We start from the raw sequence: 27,182 nt of genomic DNA, 5'->3' as shown, positions 1-27,182 counted from the left end.
CCCAATGTTCTATTTATTGCTCTTGGTCATTGCTGCTACACCTTGGAAGATTGCCTTGAAACTAAAGACACATTCATCCCAAGGTTTACTTGGTACTAAAGGAAGATGTTGCTGCCAGGCATTCCATATAGCTGCCACAGCAGCCATCTTGAAAATCTTATTACAACTCCACCTTAGTGGATGGCCATGTCGACAAGGGGTTTTAACTAAAAGCCTAGTTATGATGTCTAGTTAGAGTAATGATGTCTAGTTAGACTACTTATGATGTCTAGTTAAGTTAGCCTAGTTATGATGTCTAGTTAGATTAATGATGCCTAGTTAATCTAGTTATGATGTCTAGTTAGACTAGTTGTGATGTCTGGTTAGTCTAGTTATAATGTCTAGTTAGACTAGTTATGATGTCTAGTTAGTCTAGTTAGACAGGTTATGATGTCTAGTTAGACTAGTTACGATGTCTAGTTAGTCTTGTTATGATGTCTAGTTAGTCCTAAATGAAAACGATGTTGATGCTGATACAGCCAAATGGCAACCATCTTAAAAGTCTTGTCAGAAACCTTCTCACTTCACTTTCTGAATGGAAAGTCATATGGACATGGGGTTTTCACAAGAAAACTTGTGTCTGGTTAGTCCTAATTGAAAATAGTTCTGCTTGGGCATCCAGCATGTCCACCACAGTGGCCATCTAGCAAAATTTGCTGTTACTATTTCTTCAGAATGGATGATCATTTGAACAAGGGGCTTTACTGAAGGACATCTTATTATGTGTAGTTGGTCCTGATCTGATGTCCATTGTGACTGCCACATCAGTCACCTTGAAAATTTTGCCACTTCTCCTGAACAGAAGTCATGCATTTCATCAGAAGATTTGTCTGATGGACCTTAAATTAACATGGTTCTGCTTGAACATCCAATATGACTATATTGGCAGTTATCTTGAACTTATTATTGCTACTCTGGAATGGAAAGTCATAAGGATAGGATTGTTTTCAAAAGACTTACAATGTCTGATTTGTCTGAAATGAAAATGGTGCCACCTGTACATAAAATTTGACCACTACAATCTGAAAAGTTGGTACTGAATCAAGATGCTGCTCCTCTTACATTCAGTAAGTCCACCATAGCAGCCATTTTGAAAATCTTTTTCTTTCTACTTGAATGGAAGGTCATATCATCCTGAGGTTATAACTGGAAAACATTGGCCTTGATATTCCACAATGCAACCACACTGGTCATTGTGAAAATCTGATTGATACTCCTAGATGGAAAGTCATATCAACATCAGGTTTTCACCAGTAGACTTCTTTTGATGTCTAGTTGCATACATGCCAACCATTACGTTTTTGGCTTAATCATTACGTTTTTTTTACCAAATTAAGGTTTTTGCAAGACTGCATACGGATTATGCATTTTTTTGCTACATTAAAAAATAGAATAAAAATAAAGCAGTAAAAAGTGTTTTTGTCATTTGATTATCACCTCTTTAATTCCACTCATATAAATTTGAAAATATTCTTTAAAAAAGTGACTGCTACATAAGAATAGTGAAAGAGTATTTTCTTTGAGTGCTATTTATAGCAACTGTATATGACCCATTTTAAAGAAAACATGGTTTTCTATAGAAGTGAACTTTGACTAACAGATTCATTTTAGGAATAACGTACTTAGTGAACCAGCCTATGTTTTTAAATGAAATGGCGCCAGGTGATGACTGAAACACTTTATGGTGAGAGTTGTGGATGTTATGCGACGGAAATGATAGAGCAGATGGGTCTTTTCAAACTTCAGAACATGTCAGATCAGAAAAAGTGACAAATCAACACCTCTTTACAAGCTTTAGAAGAAGAATATGAGAGTAATGTAATACATCACTCTGAATACCTGACCATGATCATTGCAGAATTCCAGTTCATGATCATTCAGCGAAAGTTACACATGTAAACTAGTTGAAGAGAGTGCTGAATATAAATAATTTTCAGTATATTTTGTGCTTGTATTCTGGTTCTAATCCATATGGATTTTGCCCTTTGTGACAAGAATTTTGACTAGCTGCAAAACCAGGTTAGTTGTAAAATTTTATCTTTTTCATACGTGCTGTAATTCTGGCATGTAATATGTAGATTACACATTTTACGCCCAAATTATACTTTTCTTCCACTTATAATAGCAATAATTAGGTTTATATCTAGGTGGGTGGGTGGTTTGGCATGTATGTAGTTGGTACTTAATGAAAATGGTATCAGACATCCAATATGGCCACCAAGACAACCATCTTGAAAATCTTCTTATTGCTTTTCCTGAATGGAAAGTCATATCAACATAGAGTTTAACCAGAAAACTAAATATGATACCTGGTTGGTCCTGAATGAAAATGGTTCTGTATCTGACTGCAGATGTGGTCGCTTTGGCAGACACATTCATAAATTGACAGTCATGTTGACATGGGGTTTTCACCAGAAGTCTTCTTGTGGTTTCTACTTAGCCCTGAATGAAAATGATGCTAATCTGGCATCTAATGAAGCAACCATGATGTCCATCTGGAAAATCTTGTTAATGTTGCTCCAGAATTGATAGCCATATTGACATGGGATTTTCTAAGAGACTTCTTGGGATATCTGGTGTGTCCAAATGAAGAGTCCCTGGATGGTTGAGTGGTCTTAGGAACTAGCCTTTACAGATCACTCACATCTCACCCTTGTCCATGTGGATTTCAGTCTTGGCTTGACCAACTCAAGTGAGAAATTTCGCAGGTAGCTTCTGTGGGTCGGTAGTTCTTCCCAAGGTCTTTTTAGTATTCTTCCTCCACTAGATGTACTGGCCACCATGTACAGTGTGACCCCGCTATAACACAGTAGTTGGGAGCCATAAAACCCGACCGTGTTATATACTGAACCATGTTATATGCAACCAAGTCAGTTAGCTGAAGAAAATGTCCCCCCCCCCCCAAAAAAAAAAAAAATTTGTGGGGGTGGGTAATAAATGCGGGCGGTAAAATACGTGCTTCGTCAGCACAGTTACCATCTTGAATTGATGCATATTAAATGAAAAATACACCTGTAGTGAAAACAAGACAATATAATAGTTTACTTCATTTAGAGAACCATGAATTGGTACATATACATGAATCCTGTTTATATATAAATGTCTAATGTATAGCATGAATAGAGTATCAACACCATGTACTCATCTGCGAACCACATCATATACATTGAATCCACAATACAATTGATTCCATCGAAAATATGCACACACAGCTTTAAAATACTAATTTTGTAGCAGGTCATATTGGTCTGAATTCAGTGGAAAAACATAGCACAATTACGTAACGAATGACGAAGCACATTTGCTTTAAAGTACGTTCCAAGTCGGTAACGGTTAGTTTGCAGTTTAAGCCGCCGTTGGCATAAACTTTTTTTGTACAAAAAGGAAACTTTGACAGCACAGTTAACGTGTTCCAGTCACATTGGAAAATGCAAAAATCCATCAGATTCCATCACTTTTATTTAAGTTTGGTACTGACTTACTTTGAAGAAAAGTTCTTTCCTTTGAAGAAAAGTTCTTTGCTGTTATTGAAAGATTGTAGTTGGCATTCTTTGATGAAGGGTGCCTGCGTTATTGAAGTCACTGCTAAAGGCCAGCTTTGGAGAACCAAACGAATGCACATTTCTTATTGTGGCGGCAACATCAAATAACTGTATTGCATGATTGAGACTGGTATTTTTTCCATTTGCTGAGTATGTTTTCATAACAGTCAGTGCTTCAAAGGTAATCTGTTTCCTTTGAAATTTCAGCAAACTATTTTATCTGGGTACATTTTTAAAAAGGAATTGGCCGCCGTTTAGACTATTCTAGTTGCTGTCCCTCCATGCCTACTGAATAAACCAATAAGTAAGATGTATTTTTTTAATTTATTTTTTTACATTTGTGGTAGTACCGTGATGCTGCCTTCCACGCATTCATCTGAAAATTAAAGGGTCAATGGACGATAGACACACAGGTGTTCTGATGACAGGGATTATTACAGAAAAACGTGAGCGTTCCGAAGGATTTAATTCTGAGTGAAACAAAGAGGAATTTTACTTACCATCCACATACAAATATCAGTCTTTGTAAATATATTAATTACTAGCGAGCGGCCGAAAATCCGATGAAAGATAGATTACAAGACAATGCCTTGTCCAGTTGATCTCCGTTACCAGAAATGTCAACAACAAAAAAGCGGATATTTCACAACATACAGAACTCATGCTAGATGTCATGATAAGCGGATTATGATGTAACATTGCACTGTTTAGATGGTTAGTCAATATGGACAAAGAATTTGTTTATGTAACAATAGATAAATTTCAGTGCATTTTATATCCAGTTTATGGCTTCCTTTCATGGGGCCTCAGGATTTCTGCACTCCAAACCAATGGTTGTATATAAAAGTGTAAACAGCCAACAATGTCACCAACAAATAAAAAAGCCACATGGTATGTTTTGCAGCCAATAAGGAAAAACAAACCAATTTTGCGACATTGGCAAAGACCTACGCGATCCCAGAATAAACCTTTTATGCGTTTTTTTCTTCTTCTTACTTTTTCGTATACTTGTTTGTATACAAGAAAAATACTTATAAAATTTCAGGAGCCAGGCTACGATCATCTTGTATTATTCATACGCGATCTCTTCCCCAAAATGATAAGCAACATTTTACGTTTTTTCGTACTTTTTAAGAATTTTTTTCTGCACAAGAAAATTACATGTATATGAAATTTCGGGAGCCACGCCACGACCGCGTTAAGTCCGAATTCATGTTGTAACGGAGCGCGCTATAGCGGGGTCACACTGTATAGCCTATCATTTGCTGAAAAAATGTGTTAAACTCAAAAACAAACAAACCTAATGATAATGCAGATATTTAATATTGCTGCCACAATAAACATTTTGAAAATCACATTCTCCAGAATTGATGGTCCTAATGGTCGACAGGTCTTCTAATGGTGTCTAGTTTCTTCTGGATGAAAATGGTACCAATCTTACATTCAGTATGGCTGCCACAGCAGCTAATTTGAAAATCTTGTCACTCAAGAATATTAGAGATGTTCAACACATATCTATCAAAAAGAAAGAACGTGATCTTGTCTTGAATTCATGGAATTTCTTTTTAGACCGTAGAGTGCCAGTCACTTTGAGGGATTCTTGTGACTATGTTAAACCCAAGAGCACTGCTCTTTTTACCAGCATGACTGCATTCTTTGGAACACTGGAAACTTGGTTGTATCAAAACCACAGGAAATAGGATCCCATTTTGATCTGTCTTTTCATTTATTTGCTCATCTTTCCATTTGACAATCCATCACATGTTCTATTCCACACTAACTTTTATGCCATCTGATATTAATTTAAAACACTTGGGAATTTTATGTATCATCACTAGTGAGTAGGTTGTGTACAGCCTTTGGTATTCATGTCTAAAATGTCAGGGTTAGCATTTTCATTTTTTTTATTTATCCCTTTATTTCTTCATCTGTTTTAAGATGGAGTTATAAAACTTTGCACATATATGTATCTCTACTAGATTTTGTGTCAGACATCAGAGTTTTGGGGCCACAATTTCAAGGTTAATGTGGCAGATCAAATTTTGATACTGTTTTTCCTTTGGGGCCATCAGTTGATCCAATTTCCATTCTAGAACTGAAAATTTTGTTGGGTGACAATTACCTCTCCATTAGAAAAATGGTGGGAATGTCTAAATATAGGAGGTATTTAATGAAGAAATAATGGGATGGCATAAAAATGTGATGCATGTTTTTTATGCATTCATTTGATTTTTAAAAGCAGTTATTAAAGAAATGCAATTATTTTACAAATTAACATGAATTATGTATTCTAGATTTGACTATATTGGTTTGTTTTACAATTTGACCTTAAATCACCTACAATGTTAAGTTTTGATATTGATGCTCATTTGATTTGATCATGCATTGAAAGTTGCTTTTTATACTATGTTAATTTTTTCAGACTAATATTGAGATAAGCAAAGAAGAAGATTTTTCGTAAGTATAAGCAAAGCTATTTGTTGTGACCTAATGTAAAAGATTGGTGTTCAAGCCAGAAGACACAAATTTACCTGTAAGGAAACTTTAAAATCTGCAAAGTCGTCTTTTGATTCTGTATGCATAAGTTTTGGAGAAGTAATTATGATCAGATTACAGGTAGAAAAGGATGCTTTGGCCATTTTGTGGATACAGGTAGAAAAGAAAGCTTCATCCATTCTGTGAATACAGGTAGAAAAGGATGTTTATCCATTCTGTGAATACAGGTAGAAAAGGATGTTTAGCCATTCTGTGAATACAGGTAGAAAAGGATGTTTAGCCATTCTGTGAATACAGGTAGAAAAAGATGCTCTAGCCATTCTGTGAATGTTCTTTGCAAATACAATTTCAATATACTGCAGTGAAATGAGTTATGCTTAGCTCGATGCACAGTCATGAAATGCATGCCAATTTTTATGCCTAATATACTTGAACTGGAGGGGGGGAGTTGGGCATCTTGGTTTGATTTATACATCTGTCTTTCCATCCTGAGAAGCTTGCTAGCAAGATCGTACAAACAGCACTGAACATAAGCAAATGAGATTTGGCTGACATCTTTGTATATACATGTACAGAGATGCTTCCAAGCTACAGGATCACAGATTTTTTTTAAAAAAACATTGAAAGTCGAGCAACTTTTAGAACACAAGCGGTATGGGGGGAGATGACATAAATTATGTTTGGTGCACTTGATATGATATACTCGATACATGATTGTAAATTTTATTTTATAAATTGAGGTTGATGAGATTATTCAATCTGATACTGAGCAAGATTATTATTGTTTGCATACATGCACTTTTAGGTGTAAGATCTGTGTGTAGCATTGCAGAAACTGTCAGTGGTTTCTGGTTGGTTATAGCATATTGAACCATTGATCAGCCATTAGGGAAACACACACCAGTAGTGAGTCTTGTCGATAGAAAGGAGAATTGTTTTGTTGAGGAAAGTTGGGAAGACCAAACGATTGGTTATGGAAGGAGGATGAAAGGTCTGATTATGTGACTATCATCAAACATAGTGTCAAGAGCAGCACAAACAATGGCAGCTTTGTCAAAGCTAAGACCCATCTGGAGAGACAAGAATATCTGTCTGAAAACTAAAATCAGACTATTGCGAGCTCTAGTCATCTCAGTCTTTTTGTACTCATGTGAGGCATGGACCCTGACTGCAGAATTACAACGAAGAATCCAATCACTTGAAATGAGATGCTACAGAACCATCCTTGGCATCTCTTAATGGACCACATCACAAATGAAGAAGTGCGTAACACCATCAGGCGTGAAGTAGGCCAATATGAGGACCTCCTCACCACCGTCAAAAAGAGAAAACTGAAATGGTATGGCCATGTCACTAGAGCCAACAGTCTATCCACAACAGTCCTGCAGGGCAGCGTCCAGGGTGGCAGAAGGAGAGGTAGACAGAGAAAAAAGTGGACTGACAACATCACAGAATGGACCAGGAAAAGTTTTGCGGAGACACAGGCATTGGCACATGATCGAGACAAGTGGAGGGAACTGGTCAGATGTTCAGCAGCACAGTGCCTCAACGACCACACTAGGTCATGAGACTGATGATGATGAAACATAGTGAATGAAGTGGTGACATAGAAATAGCTGGTACTTAATCATTTTGTAAATTGTAATCCTTGGAAAAAATATCATTGGAACAACATACATTAATTGTGGAAAATTACATTTGGATAGCCTGAAACCAGTTCCTGAATATGTTCAGACTGGTCAAAATTACTGTGGTTCTGCCATATATATATATATATATATATATATATATATATATATATATATATATACACACATACAAACACACACACACACACACACACACACCACTCCCTCGATAACTTATGCCCTGATAACTCACGAACCCACTTATAACGTGGGGTCAGGCATGGATTACAATTCATAAGTTTTATCTTCAAAAACGATAGGACCTGTAAATTTTAATCAGCATTATGAAATATCATATTTTATTAAAAAGTCATATAATTTGTAATATTTTGTTTCCAAACAACAGTCTTTGTACACTGTAATTAACGACATTCAAGGAAATTTCTGTCAGTGAAAATGTCATGCCTAGTGGAGGCAGTACTTACATAAATAAATACCAATTAAAAATAATTTTTTTATTAGCTGAAATTTGTGTTCTAGTTTTGTCTTTTAGTTTCTTTTAAGTGTAGTCATCATAAATGCAATGTGTCCTCTTGTAATCAAACGTAAAATGTGTCAGTATACCGTAACAGTTATGTCCGCAAGCGTTTCTCTGAGAACCTAATTAAGGTCCAACCTAATTTTTATATTGGACTAGCGGAAGCATTTGTTGTATTGTTGCACTAAATAAAAGGCTGGCTTCATTTTCTATTATCATGTTAGTTACATCTTTTGAATCAAATAAAAGAGGTGAAATAAGATTTATTTTAAAAAATGTTAAAATGCATACAAATCCTACATGCTTAAGAATCAGCGGCCCCAGCCGTATGTTGGTTACCTCATTTCAGTTGATCAATCAAACACTTATAAATGTTATTGTGTTAGTAATCCAATCAAACTACCTTAAAATAACCGACTCATACATAACTGTGATCAAAGAAAGCAAGGCAACCAAGTGAAATGAGAACTTTGTAAAATAAAGAACTTTGTTTCACAGATACAGACCTTTGTGGGTAAAACGAGTTTCAGGGAATTCTGAATTCGCATTTTGAGATATCTTCAGGGATGATAAGAAGTTTCACTATTACTTGCAATGAAATCATGGCATCATATTTTACAAATTAAACGATACAAAAATTGAATTTCAATGTAGACGATTGTCTCACAAAATAAATGTTGCATGTTTTTGATAAAAAGGAATCTTGTTTGTAGTGTATCAACAGTTAGTCTGGTTCCCTGCTTAGTAGACTCCATGTTTCACTTTTTTTTTTACACCACTCTGGGAACCAGACTTATTAACAAAACAAAAAGTCGTGACATAATACACGAAAACATTCGTGTACTGTGTTGGTTGTTGAAACCAGGTGGGATCATGTTTTCGGTCTTTCAGATGTTGGACATTGAAAATAAATGTAATTTATACAGACTAACAAACAGCTTCATCGGAAAAAGAACTTTATTGACAATTATTCTCTATGCGATTATAAAACGAGGATTCAGTCATTAAACAGGCCAGTCCCCCCCCCCACTACTCCCTCAACCCGGTTGTTGTCTGTATGTCTAGCAGAAATTTGTAAGGTCCATCGGTAACTCGCGCCATCACTAATAGTTCAGTCTGTGTTTTTGGACCCCGATGTGCACGAGTTCAATAAGACACAAAACCAAAACACGTTACCATCATTGATTAAAAACCATTTGACACAGACAAATGAAATTTAGCAAAGATCTGTGTTTATATTTAGATGACTTAATTAGGCTTTAATGCAGTTATTGCGATATTTCACATTTTTATAAATATTTAATATTCTTTTTGAATTAGATGTTTTGGTTAGCAGTTGGTGGCATAAATGTTTTACAAACACAAGTTATGTTTACAGGTGAGATTTGATTAAAAAAAGGCCTTGTCATATTTAAAAAGAAACTGTCAAACACAATTTGATTTATAAACCCTGCTTTGCAATGATTTATTTTGAACCCATATTAGCATATTAGTAGCAAGAGACCTAGCTGTGACAGCAGCTACAGGCACAGCAGTCTTGCTGAAGTTTTTCATGTGAAGATAGGCTTATACATGCATGCTTTTTTTTCATGTGAAGATAGGCTTATACATGCATGCTTTTGTCTCCCTCTGCAAGATTGTTTATTTCTGAACTAGAAGATTGTCATTATCATTAATTCCTCAGATTGAATATTAACTCAATGCAAGTTCTCATTTATGTTTATTTCATTGAATTGGTATTACAGGAAAATTTTGAAAATGGAAGAAGAATTTATTGAGAAGATGTGTGCTGATGTTATTGCTTTGAAACCTGACCTGGTGATAACAGAGAAAGGTGTCTCAGACCTGGCACAGCACTTCCTTGTCAGAGCTGGCATCAGCTGTATTCGTCGTGTCAGAAAGACTGACAACAACAGGATAGCCAGGTAAAAAGCGGTTAATTTTTAAAAAAATCATGTCCCATAGTGGCAGTGGACCTAGATTATGTTATAACTCTCTGATTCTTGGTCTGTGTATTTGTACATCTTCAAATCATTTAAAAAGTCATGAAATGGGGACAATATATTTAAAAAAATACTAGTATTACATTGATCAGATTCATATGGAAACTTTGTTGGTAACAAAGGCATAGTGATGGTGTACATGTTCCATTTGCCCTTTCCAGTTACAAGATAAATAGAACCCCACAAAAAAATACCTGCCGTTATCTAGACAAGGATGATACATTTTGAATTTTGTTTTATATAAAGACACCTACATGTGTTCACTTGAGATAAAAGACCTAAATCTTGATCCATAATAAATGTCATCTCTTCTTGCCGGCATTAATAAATTTGCATTGGTGTAGGATGAGGAAATCTCACCAAAAAGGTTAGAATTTGGATGCAGGAACAATGCTTATGCTGCAGCTTTGACAGATCTTTTGGGTCCAAGGCAAGTAATATCAGTTTCTTGTCATCAGTTGGAGAAGATGCATTTAACATGATTTTCTTCCTAATTTTCAGTGTTTAGAATGAGAAATATGGGCATCATTCTGCAACAGTGGCTGCATTTGCATTGAAAATGTGTTCAGGTTTGTTGAAAGTGACATAGTAAGATCCTGGCACTATTCACAGTTAGGACAGAGTTTTCCACCTAACTCCTGTTCTGTTTTTTAAAAAACTAAATGTAGTGGCACCTCATTAAAATCCTGTTTCATTTTGATTTTCCAGAGCAACTGGGGCCACCATTGTTAACAGAACTGATGAACTGAGAGAGGAAGATATTGGAACAGGATGTGGACTTTTTGAAATCCAGAATATTGGAGATGAGTAAGTATTTCTTTCTGTATCATTCATGATAGGACTTGAAAAATGCATGTATGGAGAGTGAATTCGTCATTTTAAGCGAAGTGTGTTATTTAATAGAATTCACATAATTTGCTTTGCAATTTTCATCTTATGTCAGCTTGCTAGATCCAAGACGTTCTTGAGCAAAAATGCCATGGATTGGGGAAGATGAAGGGATGGATAAAGTCCTTTTTCCTTTATATATATATATATATGATTTTGCGGAAAATCTCAATTCAAGATAAAGTACAGATTATTTCTAGCCCATGGATTTTAATGAAAGAAAAGAGAATAGGTAGAGTTTTTGTAAGAATTGATGCATAAATTGTCATGCTGCCATTGCTTGTAGGTACTTCACCTTCCTGACTGAGTGTAAGAACCCGAAGGCCTGTACCATTCTGCTTCGTGGTGCTAGCAAGGACATCTTGGCTGAGGTGGAGAGAAATCTACAGGATGCTATGAATGTTGCCAGAAATGTCATGCAAGAACCTCTCCTAGCCCCAGGGGGAGGGGCAACAGAGATGGCATTGGCCCATGTAAGTTTGAAAGGAGTGACCTGTCATGCAGAGCTGTAATGAGTAATGAAGGAGCAATACATGTTGAGAGTATCAATATTTGTATGGTATATTGCCACCCTGATCGCGTTATATAGGTGGTACACCGTGACTTCAACCACTGATGGGACTTTGTGAAATATTTTATCACATCTAGTACATGAAACTATTGGATTTGATAAATAAATGAAGTTGAGCACGATATCACAAAAACTATTGATAATTAACTTGGTTGGATTTTCAGGCCCTTAATGCAGTGATTTAATTGTACATATTTTTAAACAACAATTAGGACTATTTTTTAGCACAATTTTGTAAAAAACTGCTTAGGTAGGTAAACAAAATCTGGCATGCACATTTATATGCCTTTGTAGATGAACCAATATGATTTTCATGCATTTATAGTACTTATTAAACGTAACCAAATTTAAGATTTGGATTTTTGTTTAGTGGGGGCAAACACGTGTTACAAGTACAAATCTAGTTTTAATATGCCCCCACATAAGGTGGAATGTATCATATTAGGATGTCTTGTCTGGCTTTATTTCTGTCTGTCCGTTTATTTGTTTCTCCAAAAGAACTTGAGTTGTCCATCATCTGTTGTTACCAGACTTTTTAAGTAGCTTGTATTTGGTAGGTGAAGAAGAAACCTATTGATTTCTGGTTCAGAAGGTAAGAGGTCAAAGTTACAAAGACTGAGAGAATGAAAACTTTTCACACCACAATTTGACTTGTATACAAGAAGCCTTGACAACAATTTTTATTTGCATTAAGAAAGATGGATATTTATGTTGGGATTAAAAGGACCAAGGTCAAGGTGAGAAGGATTCCAAGATGGTTTCTACAAAATAACTCATAAAATGCCACCAACCATGACCAGACCTTAGACATGAAAGGCATCTGTTGATTTTAGGGTAAAAATGCAAACCTTCCTGATAACACTGTTACACACTATATAAGCCTTGCACAAGCTTTGATATAACTGTCGAAATGTCTGCTGATGTCATCAACCATTGAAATGGCTGTTGCATTTAGTATTGCTAGGCAACATCGCTTAGGGACAGATGTATGATACATGAGTTAAAATGGTACATTATTATCTTTATTGTTCCTGAAGATCTTTCCAGTGGCTGACGGATTTATATATATAGGAAGTATAATAATTGGCCTTGAAATAAAGATAAATTTCTTTTTAGTCAGAAGGATGAGTAGATTGAAATATAGACTAGTTTTACCGACTTGTCACTAATCCTTCCCACAAACACTGACTAGTAATAGATGAACCTTTACTAACCATTTGACTATTGAAATTATAAGACTCCAACAAGAAATGTACTAGCCCTGGGCTATCAGACTACTGCCACTTTCAAGTCCTTTGATAATACTATTGACCACCAGGTGTGCATAAAATGAACCATTTATGATACTCATTTTCATTTTGTCTGCGACATTTTTATCAGGTTGCTTCGTATTATTAGTTTAGACACTGGAATACAATGCAGTCAAATTGTTGGAAAACAAATGATTGCATAGATGTGATGATAAAGTTGGTCATTTAGAAGTTAGCAAAAATGTATACTTCATGATGTCGTTATTCTGGTAGATATTGCATCCAAGGTGATAAACATCCCAACTGTCATTTCTTATGGAAAGTTCAGAATTCCAGTGTAAATTGTTTTGTTAATAGACCAAGAAAGGCCAAAATTCGTACTTAAATTATTTCCTACAATGTTCTGCATTACACACAATGCAGAATATCATATCTTCTTTCCAAGATAGAAATTGTGTAATAATATCTTGGTGTGCATTGTAGTATATTCAGTTTGTAAAATTTGTTTTTAATCCCTATGCTTTAGAGTTGGGATGCTGAGATGCCTTCCATGTGTCTGTCTCCTACTAAACTGAAAGGCGGATATTCACGAAACTTGTTACGTAGGTTGCCTTTGTGGCAATCATCAACAAGAGGATTCTAACTTTATGTCTCCTCCCCCAGGGGTCCAGGGAGGAATTACGAACACTGCAGTTATGGTGACATTTTTTGCCCAAACTATATGTATGCAGTTGTTACAGGCAGACATGTAATAGCATGTAAAACAACATATTGAGTTGTTACACTCTGTGTCAAAGTGCAGCAGAAGCATGAGGGGTGGGTGGAGGGATTCAGTGAATGAGAGGGGAAAATGTAATGGCAACCAGTAATTGTAGTGTTTAGTTGTTTTTTTGTAAGAATGTTTTATTTGTTATGAAGATTCAAATTTAGTACATCTGTCATCATGCTGAGCAGTTACCATTGTGTTTCTCTTCCATTAGTGGAGGTAGTTTATATAAATTGTAAATTGAAAGTGGCATATTTAGAGACTAAACAGTGACATCTCACTACAGATGGTTATTTCTTCTTGAGAATATATGCTTTTCACAGATGTAACTTTTCACACAAAAAGGTCTTTCCTGAGGATGATAATTAATAGTGGATTGCTCACTATGTCCTTAACTGACTGGTGTCTTTTGTATGGTGTGGTTTAATGAATGTTTTTGACTGACTTCTAAATAATTTCAGGCTTTGAATGGGAAAGCCAAGGGTATCACCAGTATTTACCAGTGGCCATACAGAGCAATAACTCGGGCACTTGAGGTAATACCAAAAACTCTAATTCAGAACTGTGGAGCCAGCAGCATCAGAACTCTAACTGCACTGAGGGTAAGTGCTTTGTCTTCTATTTCCATTATTAATCAGGGACAAAATTGAGTACATGTGACTACTTCTTTTCATCCTACATGTCCAGAATGTAAGATATAGTAGTTGCAGTGGTCATCAATCTAGTTGGATGTTGTAGTGGTTGCAATGGCCATCAACCTGGGTGGGTGTTGTTGTTGTAGAGGCCATCTTTTTAGGTGGGTTTTGTGAAGTTTTGTTTTTATGCTTCCAAGCATTAGAGATAGTGTTTTTCATGTCCATCTGTATGTGCAAATTACAAAGTACAAAACTTTGTGGCCTTGGTTTGTAATGTCAAAGAAACATTGATAGTTTGATTGGTTGAGGCATTTAAAAAAGTTTTCTTCTGCTTGCCAGATAGGGCTTGCTCCTTATGTTGACTAAAAAACCCTAACTTGAATAAATGCCATGTTGTTCAGTATAGGACGCAACAATTCTCTGCCAGAAATGACAAGATTAAATGTTCCATACCCTGTTATTTTTGTGTCTGACTTCTCTTTTCATCCTAAAACTTTTGCCTGAAAATACATTTACATGAACATACCCTTCGATAAAAAGTAATCCACTAAGCTACTAGATGAATCACACAAAATTTTGTGTGATAGAAACCACTGATCATTATTAAAGTTTTGGCAGAGAATCATGCCTTAGTACATAAGTAAAAAGGAAATCTGCAAATGAATTGTTAAAGTATGTGAATTTACTATCCGATCTCCATGCATTTATAACATCCATAATAATTACCTTGAAAATGGGTACAAATAATTTTTTATCATTCCAACCTAGATGATGATACATCTGAACTAAGTACAAAAATTATTCAAGATGCATGCAAGTAAATTTTAGTATGCACAAGTACATGTGTCATGGTCACTAATTAGTTTTGTATAAATTTCATTCCATTTGAATTTTTTTGGCTAGCTTCCATTGAACCTAAATACTTAATTCCTTGTTAATGAACTCACACAAACTTGTAAAATTCTGTTCACCAGGCTTTCAACAATTTTCAAATATGCCATACATGTCCAACAAAACTGATTTTTTTTAAAAACACCATAAATTTTTAGAAATGCTTGAATCAGACATAGGTGTTTCTAAAAGGAAACTTGTATTTGGTCATGCAAAATATATTACAATTGAAACTCGTGAATGGTTAGTGTCAGTGTATTGTAAGATCTACATTTTAACAGGTGTGAAACTGCCTGAGGAGATTTTTTTGTCTCGGTAAACAATTTGATAATAAACAAAATAGTTGCAGGAAAAGAGTCTTTGGCCTGTTTCGTTATCCAGGTTGTCATTTTTAACCTGGTATATATATTGATGGTCCTTACATGCGTCCACACTTATAATACAGTTGTCCCTAGCTTAAAGATCAAGGTTATTGCTATGGAAACGGTCATGAGAGAGTGCATATCATGTGCCTTTTCTGATTCTTCAGTTCATAAATAAGGTCTACACGTGGATGCATTTTCTTCTTTTAGAGAAATGATCATGAAACTGCAGACAAGTTAATAAGGCAACTTGAAATATGTCTTAGAGGATTCGAAGTTTACATGATCAAAGGTCACGGTCAAAGGGTTAATTGCTGATTTATTTTGTTAGTTAAAGGTTGTCAACAGGCTTTGCAGATATTAGGGTAGATGATAAATCCTTTTGGATAACTAGTAGTTAGGTCTTTGATCAGGTTATGATGTCATGGTTGAATCATTTGAGTTTGAAGGCAGATAATGCAAAGTGGCTTAAAAAGTAGCCTTATTTTTGTTCTTCTAAATGGATTGCTTTAAGAATTTACACATAAGTTTCCTAGGGAATAAAAAGAATATTTAGAAATAGGGAGGAGAGAATGCTGCTGTTCAGAAGTGAAAGTAAAACGGAGCATCTCAGTTTAGACAATAATTGATAAATAATACAAATGGCTGCCTAACATATTGACATTGACTGTAGATTGCATTTATACTTGGTGAGTTGTATATGGAAAAAAACCCAACTCTTTTTAGAATGATCATCTTCATTTGCAATCATTTTGTTACAGTAACTAATCTGTTATTGTAAAGATCAGGACTCTGCATTAAGGTGTGGGAGTCCTATACTAATATCCTGTTTGATTCATCCATCTGTCTGTCTGTTTGTAACGAGCACATTTCTGCAGACCTTACATGCAATGGGATGCCATTTGGTAGCTGAATTGCCTTGTACTTAGAGATGGTTTATAGAATCTTGTGAACACACTAGCCCCAGTTTGTGATGCTGTAAAACTTTGTACATATTTTGGTCATCATTTGAAAAGACACATTTTGACAAATAATATGTTCCTGTGATTTTTATCTTTATTGGCCATAGACCAGGAAAGCTTATGAGGTGGTCTGTTATCTGTCATCTATCCATCTGTTAGCACAGGTTTGTTATCGCTACACCTGCTAAACTATTTGGATGATTGTCATGAAACTTTACATGCTCATTAATCTTATAGTCTAGTTGGAAAATGGTGCCCCATAGACATCCAGTTTTGTCACAACAGTGGTCATATTGAAAGTCATTTTACTGCTTTTCCTGCTCAAAAATCAAAATGGGTTTTGCACTAAAAGTCTTGTGATGTCTTGTAGGTTCTGAATGAAAATAGTGATGATCTAATGTGGCCATCTTGAAAATCTTGTTACCACTCCTCCTATTGAATGAAAAGTAATATTGATGAAAACTTTTAAGATTTGTACCATCAGTATTGTTGCTGTTCCTAAGAATTGGAAAACCTTTAAAAGACTTTTTACAAAATGTTACCAAATGTGATAAAGTATCCTGTAATGATGGTCTTTCAAGTTTGTACAAATGATGCCAACCACATATGGCCACTATTATTAAAAATAGAAAAACTTTTAATGACTTCTTAAAAACTGCTGAAAACAATTTTATCAGATGCAAATGACGCTCATCTGCCTTCAGTATATCTCAAAAATGGCTGAACAGAATTTGAGCAAGCTTTATAGAAAGCATCTTGGTTTGAAGACTTTTAACATTTATACAATTGATGCAAATCTGCCATCAAATACAGCTGCTGATGCAAAAATATAAACTGTCACTAGCTTAAAATAACTGCTATAATAGAATTTGACAAATTTCATTCTGATTTATACAAAAATGGCATTCTGACATCAAATATAATTGCCACTGCAAATATTAGAAAAACACAACTTTTAAGAAGGGAAAGAAAACGGCTGACTTTGACCCAAAGCAACCTGTTACATGGAGAGTTGTATCTGGGACACATGATCATGGGCCTCCTCTCCCCATTTCAGATTTCATGCAGAATGTTCAATTTCATTCTGATTTATACAAAAATGGCATTCTGACATGAAATATAATTGCCACTGCAAATATTAGAAAAACACAACTTTTAAAAAGTGAAAGAAAACGGCCGACTTTGACCCAAAGCAATCTGTTACATGGAGAGTTGCATCTGGGACATGTGATCATGGGCCTCCCCTCCCCATTTCAGATTTCATGCAGAATGTTCAACTCTATGTGGACAAAGTTGTACCAAAATTAATATGTGCCCATCTTTCCATGGAAAATGCATTATTTTCTATTTATGTGTATAATGAAAAAATGCCAGTTGTCACTCTTAGCATATATGATATCCTTAAGTAGTTGTGAATCATGACATACATTTCATGTGTTATTTGTTCCATTCTGATTTGTTTCTAAGAAAGGTCATGACTGTACATTTAATGCTTAGGCTAGATAGGTGGGACAAAGCATTAAATAACAAAACCAGTTATGACAAATTCTCAGGCTAATCGGGTAACAGATGATGCTAGTGATGATGTGCCTATAGATTGTGGCACTGAAACTGAAGGTCCATTCAACATCAAGGGGAAATAAATATTCTTTATATTCAGACTGGGAAAGAATATCAACCCTGGCTGGCTGGAAACAACTGAAAATAATGAGATTCTTTGCAGTTGGTGTGTATAAACTGGCTAAGAAAATTCCTTCATACTGGGAAATAGTAATTCCAGGACATCAGCCTGTGACAGACACATTGAATTGCCAGCTCACAAATCAGTAATTCAGGATTTGAATCTTAGTGAAATTCTTAGAACTCTATGTATAACAGCTGTCATATGACATCCAAGAATTGTGACAGTTTTTTAAGATGTAAGAATGGACAGAGGGGTGACATGATTTGCAGAGGTTTGATTCTTTATATTAGGTGTGTAGAGAAAATACTGTTATTAAAACACAAAACTGATTTCAGTTTTAAGTGTTATACTGTAATATACTCAGCTGAGCATGCAATAAATATACCGAACACGATGTGCATCAAGTGTTATACAGATTCATTGGGGGAGATTTACAGAATCATAGACAAATATTGGACAAATTATGCTGATGTGCTATCAAATATGGATGAAGATACAAAGACTAGAGTAACTTTGAAACACATGTTGTTGTAACATGAGAAATCAACAGCATTGAAGGAATTTAAATATAGAGTTTCTTAGGGAGCCAGATTTATTAACCAACTGCTCATCTGTTGGGTTAATAGTTAGATGCCATAAAGGAGAGTGATTTCAGGTTCACTTGGGTCTCTTGTTTATTCATCTTTGTGGAATGTTGTATATAATGGGACCATCATCAGAAGAGCCACATAGGTGGCTCTCAACCATTTTGTATTTTGCATAGGGTTCGATTTTAAAGAAAAAGATTTCCTCAGATTTTTCTCAACGTGGCTTATATTGGCTATTTCAAAAAGACCTTGTATATCTTAAGTATTCTTAAAAGAACCTTTAATTCCCATTGTTTTGGTCTATGAGTGATGGGTGTCATTTGGGTTATAGAGTGTACAGCTTGGCATTAAGATGTTCATATAAAAAAAACTGCCATCTCCATTTGGCCACTGTCACTTTCTGGACTTGGAAGTAAATTGTTTATCAAAAGAGGTTAACTTTTTGCTATTTAAATATTTTGGAATTCATTCATTGCACTTTGAGAAGCTGGTAATGTCAAATCTGGATAAATTCACTTTCCATATTTTAATAACTGCTAAAGATGGTGTACTTTTTTGCACTAATTCAGCTGGATTTATTGAGCACATGGGAGTAATCATTTTGATTATGATTATGTACAATTTCCGTAAGTAGGGTATATCCAAAGAAATTTCACCCACACTCATATTGACATATTGGTTTTTTTTGCAGGCCAAGCACACCCAACCAGACTGCACAACCTGGGGAGTTGATGGGGAGACTGGAAATATTGTGGATATGAAGGAGTATGGAGTATGGGAGCCATATTCTGTCAAAGCCCAAATCTACAAAACTGCAATTGAGGTACAGTGGTCTGCAACTTGTTAGGGCAACCCTCGTAATCCCACTCTAGTGGCCTATCTAGAGTGGGATTACACATATGCTAACAATAAAAGATAGTCATAACAAATTCTGAAACATCTATATTTCATGTCAAAATCACTTGATTGTTGTGGAGTCAGTGTGATACAACCTGTTATTATATTTGCAGCAAAACTGGCAAATCAAACCGGCCAATCAAAATTTGTCAAGATATGCATAGATCAAATTTCTTTTGACATTTTGATGAATCATACTATCATTCTGCCATTTTCTTTTCTTTTTCATTTGGCCTTTCATCTTCCTGTTCTAATTTTTATCTTCCAACCCACCACCAAAAAATCCTCCTAACATTCAACATGATTGCTGTTCAGATTATTATTGTTAACATGGAATAATGATATCTCTACTAGAATGCATGCAAAATTTGGCGGATTTAATGGATACAAATAACCACATTCACAAACTAGTCCATATTGTCTAGTACCCTTGCTTGATTTATAGATGAACTGCAGAAAATGCAACATTGTTTGTATACAGTCACTAAGTTTAAAACAATTTACTCTTGATGTTGGAAATGGAGTATTCCCTTTGATATGCATATGTAATTTGTATTAAGTGACATCAGATGAGTGAGTCATAATATCATGGCTGAATGGACTCATTCAAGATAGATATGCTTTACAGGAAACAACAATGAACAGCAACATTTCTGTTTGATTATATTTATGTCTGCTGAGACTGTTGATGAACAAGGGATGATCTGCCATTAGAAAGTTTTTTAAATCCAATTTTTAGCTCACCTTTCCTTGAGACCGAGAGTTTATGGTATGGCCATGCATTCATTGTCCATTGTGCATTGTGAGTCCATCCATCAACAATTGCTTGATACCAGCCTATAGTCCATTCCTGATCTGATTTCAGTAAAAATTGGACTAAGGGTTAATGTCATCAAAGTCTTGGATGAATCTGATATCAGATGAACTTGAGAGCGAGTAGGAGCCCTGCATATTAATAGGATGATCTTTACTGATGGAGCTAGTTAACTACTCTGGAGGCTGTATTTGTGATCAACTTGGAATATGTGCTTATCTCAGTAAGATCTTCGATGAGTGTGAGCGATATCCATGCATACTAATGAGATGGTCTTGCATCTGATTGGCTGAATGTGTTACCCATGTGGAAGCCATATTTCTGATCAGATTTTGATTAAATTTGCATTATGTGTTTATATCATAAATTTTTGGGATGGATTCAATAATGAGGTCCAATATGCTGGGTTTGTTGGGCTCTGAAGGCCATATTTTGTATTCATACTTGCAATATATACTTATCTAATCCAGATCTCGGACAGATTCAATAATGAGCAAGATCTGTGCATATTAATGAAGCAATCTTGCATCAGATTTGTTGAGCTTGTCACCCATCTGTAAGTCATATTTCTCATCATTTTTACACCTCTCCGGTGACCAAGTGGTTAGATGTCCGCCTAGGATGCGGGAGGTCGTGGGTTCGATCCCCAGCTGAGTCATACCAAAGACTTAAAAAAATGGCGCTCAGCATTAAGAGGTTAGTGTTAGGACTGGTCGGACTGGTGTCAGGATAATGTGACTAGATGGGACATCTGTCACATGTCTGCGACATGATGCCCCAGTGCTAGACATCACTATAAATGTCCACACTGCAGACATCGTAGCGATATGACTGAAAAATTGTTAAAGCTACGTTGAAAATTCAAATCACACACACACACATTCATCCTTTTTATCTGTATAAATAATTTTTAGACTAAAGTCATCAGTTTTCATTTGCATGTTTTCCCATGATGTCATTTTACATGATTCTGTGTACTGAAGGTTTTATTTGTTCTTTTCAGACTGCTATTCTTTTACTGCGTATTGATGACATTGTGTCAGGAACAAAGAAACCTGGACAGTCAGAAAAGCAAAGCACCCCAGCAAAAGAAGAATCTCAACCTGATGAGAAAGATTAATTCTTTTCTGGATGTACTAGGTCTCACCTTTTCATCATTATATTGATGATTATGCTGTCACTTTTAAATATCTAATATGAACCAGTAGATTAAAATAAACTTGTCAGCCTGTCAAACTGATTTATATATGTGCTTATCCATACTTGTGATGCAGAATTACTTTTATGAATTGTTTGGCACTCTGGTGAGTTGTTAGTGAGCATATTTTTAGTGGGGTTTTAGCTCACCTAGGTTTAAATTGAATTGAGTTTATGGTATAGATCAACATCCATAGTATACATTATGCATCTGTCAACAATTGCTATTTTAAACTGCTTCTCAAATGTCTTTGCACCAGTTTTGGCCAGATTCGGTGGAGAGTATTTTGGTATAATGGACTTTCATTACTGATGAAGCCAGTTTGCCATAAAATTTAGCTGCCAGTAATGAAAATAGATGAAAAACCTTGAAATGACTTCTCAGTAACTGCTCATTACAAAGTGACCAAATTTGAATTCTGGTAATAAGGGCCGTCTGATTTATGCAAACGATTCCAATTTGCCTCTGTTGGCACTATACTGAAAATGGAAAATCTTTTCTAAACAAATTGTTCGAAGAAAGGCACATAACAGAATTTAAAGAAATTTCACAGCTTATTGGCTCAAAGGGATTTTGTTTATGCAAATGATGCCAATCTGCCATCAAATATGGCAGCTGTTACCAAAAAGAAAAGAACTTGTAAAAAAAAAAAAAAGAAGGAAAAAGAAAAACATTGAACATGCTCAAATTTGACATTAAGTATTAATGTATTTAAAATTTGCACAAAATGATGCACCATCAGATATGGCTGCCATTACTATTTATACAACTTTATCAACAACAAAAAAGCAACAAACTTCAACCAGCTTTGGTTCAACACAGAGCATAGAATACTTGACAGATTATGCTATTGTGTGGAAAAAGATACAAAAGCTAGAGAAACTTGATCTGGTTGACTCACAGCATGCAGTCAACACCATTGAAAGAGATTTCAACTTCATCCTGCAGGACCTAATTTCTTGGCCCACTGTGCTTGCATTTGACTGTTAGGCAGATGTTATCTAGGTGGGTGATTGGGATCTTTTTTAAGACCTTTTTTCTACATCAAGAACAAAACATTTAATTTTATATTTGTTTTATGCTTAAGTGCTTGCACAATGTTTTTCAGCAACTTAAATAAATATGAACTTCCTCAGTATGATGTTCTTGTGTCTTCTTTGCTTTTGTAGTACATGTCAAAGAAAATGTTTGTGTCTTAGTTGAAAAGTTGACAGCTGAACAGGTATATTCCTCATTCAACTTATTTTATTTGAAGAGACTACAGATCACCTCTGTATTTAATGGTTCCCAATATTAATATGGGTATGATTAGCTATCCCATTATGTTGACAGAGGTCATGCTCTTGAGTGAAATGGGCAAGTTTTTGCTTACACATGCCAGGAAAGCAAAATTGACTATACCTTGCCATTAATAAACATCTATACCTTCAATCCAATGATGTTTCGAAACAACATTTTCAAACTAAGAGATAAAACTTGGTATTCTGCCATGTCATCATTAGCAGGTGTGTCAAATCTAAACATCGTTGGGGGTCCCATCATCAATGTTCTTGAAATGGCTTGGTATTGTATCTATTTTTTCACACTTTGCTTCGCTCTGTAACTTTCAATCCATTTGAGATTAAGGAATGAACATGATATGCTTTACACATCATTACAGTATTGAGGATGCTATATTCAGGGTCATTGTCAAGATTCAGTATTTTGTCTCCCTCTCCCAATCCTTTTGCAACATAACTTTCAAGCTATTTGAGGTTAATAGGTGAAACTGTGCATTTATACATCTTCATTAGAAGGTGTACAAACCACATTGGATGTTCTCTTTTGAAGGTCAAGTCATGACTCATCTTTTGATTGTTGCATTTGATTTTAATTTTGCGCTATAATATTACAGGTGTGTGAAATCAAGGGATGAAACTTGGTATACTTGTACATCACAAGTAAAACTTGTGTGGGATACTGCATTGGGAATGACATCTTGATGTTCAGGGCCTAGGCCTCATATTTTAAGTGTACCCTCTCTTTCCATGCCAGGTCATATCTGCAGATCTGTTAGAAATCATGGGATGAATCTTGGTATACTTGTATATATCATTAGAAAGTTGTTGTTGTTGTTATAAGGTTTAACGCCATTTTTCAGCACAAGATAGGCTATACATGGCAGCCAGTATTAATGGTAGAGGAAGAACTCGGGGGGGGGGGGGGACCCAGAAAGAACCACCGATCCACGAGAAGCTACCAGAAAGCTTTCCCACATGTCCACATTTGTGAGGTGAGATGGCAGTGATCCGTGATGGAGAGCGCTTTATACCACTCGGGGCCCCTAGAAAGTTGTTGTATCCTACATTGGTGTTCCTGTCTTCAAGGACAAAGGTCATTATTTTTAGTTTTTCTTTACAGTCTATGCCCTGCGCATAACATATAAGCTCTTTCATCTCTTGAGATGAAACTTGATATACGAATACATTATCTTAAGAAAGATTCAAGTATACCACATTAGAGGGGATCCTATCGTTAATGTCAAAGTTATTGGGCAGTATATTTAGTTTTCCTCGAGTCTTCTTGTTCCATTTTATAACATTAGAGCCATTTGATATTAAGGGATAAAAATGCTACAGTTGTCCTGTACTCTATTGCGGTTCCTGTCTTCAAGGTTACAGGCCAGTATTTTAGGTGTCAGTATCATCTCCATTCCACTTCGTACCATATGAGTGAATAATGTTTGTTCTTTCTTTAAGATCAAAGTCACAGGTATATATTTCATGATTGCCTTTGTACTTTGCATCTTAAAAGCTATTTCAGATTCATAGATAAACCATGGTACACTTGTTTTTCAATTTGATGGCACCTTATGTGTCACAGTCAAGGTTTTATCTTTAGAGTCAAGGTCACTGATCAATCTTTTCCTTTTCTACAGTGTTTCTCAATGTCCATTGAGATAGGGCTGTGAAAATTAGTTACTTTCCATGTCTCATTGTACACTTTTGGTGACTGTAACAATATGGGGACATTAATTAACTGCTTTAAAATCAACTTGTGTGCTAATTTTGTAGCTTTTGTTACCTTTGGTGTGCCATACAAATGACACTTTGAAGAAAAATAAAAAATCAAGTGAATTCCAAAGCTTTTTCAAACCCAAATGCAAATATTGTGTTATTAGAGGAATTATGAGACCACACTATATTACATAGTAGGTATAGTTTTCCTATAGTATGTGCAGTTTAATATTTTTGATATTACCACATGTTAAAATATCACTTTATGTGATTCTGATTGGTCCAAATAAGCCCATGAAATTATTGTGCAGCATCCTCTTTACTGATTGGCTGCGATCGTGGGAAAACGTTTTTAACCCTGTTTCTGGAATTTTTTGTTTTCATTGAACATTTTTGGCAGCCATTTTTCGATTCAACTCACAAAAGGGAATTGAGGGAAAATGGTCTTGTCTGTTTCAATATGGCTAATTTCCCCAACGGGGGTTTGTTATGTCATGTATAACATATCATAACATGAAAAATGGCTAAAATTGCAAAGACAAGAACAAAAACAAGTAAAACTATGGGTATTGCTCAGTTGATAGCAGGGGTAGGGGTGGAGGTTGGTATATCTGTAGTATGGAATCCACCCTATATACAAGTGTGGTATAAATGTGAACTTACAGAAGTGAATAAACTCACCTTTATTCACAGAAGAATGTAGATATAAACCGGACTCTCCAACTGACAGAACTTCATCCAACCACAGAATATTTACACTAAATGTGCGATGCAAGTCCAAATCAAAGAGAGATTCGTTTACATCTTCTGTATAGTCTTATGTTCCAAATCAAATACTGTAAATATCCTTTCACAAATACATTACAGTAAATATGTGTATTTCTGCAACCAGTAATCTTTGAACAAAAATATCGCAACAATGTAATGTTTATTAGTTGTGATGTGGAATTTCAAGATAAACACTGGCATTGTGTTGTGTAGGCCAACATAAACTGGTGCTGTGCACTGTATCAAACAATGTGACATCACACGCATTGGACGTTGTGTTGATAAATGATTTTGTCTTTTGTAAAATGTTCTGTTTATTTGGATCGATGCTTATTCTTTGATTTATAGTTAGCAAAAATGTATAATCTACTTTGTTTGGGACTATGTTTTACACACAACAAATGAATGGGTCAGCATCTATCAGAATGAATGAAATTTTTCTATCTAAATAACTTCTACTTAAAACTATGTGGAAAAAAAGACTCTCAAATGGGTAATGCTTTAATATTAAATTTATGAAACTTGCTAAATAATGTCCAGATTTTGTGATCCTTGGTGAGCAAAAGCAGGACATTATTCAACGAATTTCATAAATTCAGTATTAAATCATTACCCATTTGGGATCCTCTATATATAAAATCACAGTTGTACAATCTTGATCATGTCAAGTTGTCAGCATTAGAAAATCTGGATAATTACTAGAAGTGAAGTGTCATGTCATATCCGAAATCTGATGCTGACAACAGGAAATGCTCTAGCAAATCAAGATAAATTATTGTGATAATGATATTTTTGCTGTATAACTATCAATTTTAATTTAATACAATTCCAAAATGTAGCTAAAAAAAATATAAATGAGCTTTTCAACCTTTCTGATGCGAGCTTAGATGTAAGTGTACATCTGATAAGTATTATTCACCTATTGTTTGCAATTTTCTTTTTTGAAGTTGCCACTTGATGCAGACCTGCATTTCTGTATAATTTGACTGCAAGACTTGCAGAATAATTGTGGAAAATACGAAAATACTACTGTTGAGGTCAAATCTCTATATTGACTTGTCTGGGTTTGTCTGTGCATGGGTTTTCATATCAGATTGAGAGGTTTTGGTCACAGAATCCAACTAACTTTACAGAAATATTTCAGATGCTTTAATCTGCCCAGGAATTACATGCAGAATGCCTGCAAGGCTAACCTTTGCCTTTAGCATTATCTTGAAATGGTGTTCATGATGAATGGGACAGTAAAACAGAAGTTCAAACAATTGGTATAAAAGTATAATAAAGAATATTCAGAGGCTTAGAGGTGCTTTGAAAACAAATGAGAAAGGCAACAAATAACATTTATTGGACATTATGATGTGTCAGAGTACTTTTTCATGGCTCGGGAAGATGACTGACACCACCACATGAAATGTAGTTTGTAAAATGCCTCAGGCTCTACAGTCTGAAAAGAATTTCCAGGAAACCAAAATAAGACCAGATCTACTTTTTAAGAATTGTGGAAATCATCTCTGATATTCTTGAAATGTAGATAGATTTTCAGATTGACTGCTATGGGTAATTTAGAATCAACTGAACAAGAGAAGTATTTTGGTGAAAATACATTCAGAAGGAGTAATGATAAGATCTTCAAGATGGCCATGGTGGCTTTCATATTGGATCTATGA

At 35.3% G+C, this 27,182-nt stretch overlaps 1 protein-coding gene across 1 annotated transcript in view; it reads left to right on the top strand.

The window, feature by feature from the left end:
* LOC149801732 (T-complex protein 1 subunit gamma-like) overlaps window positions 1–22,889 on the top strand; it is a 62,097-nt gene extending 39,208 nt beyond the window's left edge. Inside the window, exons 11-17 of the mRNA XM_089956039.1 lie at window positions 6,004–6,038; window positions 9,989–10,168; window positions 10,955–11,053; window positions 11,421–11,607; window positions 14,183–14,323; window positions 19,534–19,665; window positions 21,557–22,889. Coding sequence (XP_089812165.1) covers window positions 6,004–6,038; window positions 9,989–10,168; window positions 10,955–11,053; window positions 11,421–11,607; window positions 14,183–14,323; window positions 19,534–19,665; window positions 21,557–21,673 — 891 coding nt within the window. The 3' untranslated portion in view covers window positions 21,674–22,889. The remainder of the gene's footprint in view (window positions 1–6,003; window positions 6,039–9,988; window positions 10,169–10,954; window positions 11,054–11,420; window positions 11,608–14,182; window positions 14,324–19,533; window positions 19,666–21,556) is intronic.
* Window positions 22,890–27,182: the final 4,293 nt, after the last annotated feature.

This window comes from Sinohyriopsis cumingii, chromosome 4 (assembly GCF_028554795.1).
Source record: "Sinohyriopsis cumingii isolate HCF-2022 chromosome 4, ASM2855479v2, whole genome shotgun sequence".
Classification (NCBI taxonomy): domain Eukaryota; kingdom Metazoa; phylum Mollusca; class Bivalvia; order Unionida; family Unionidae; genus Sinohyriopsis; species Sinohyriopsis cumingii.
This window is presented reverse-complemented; position numbering and strand designations above follow the sequence as displayed.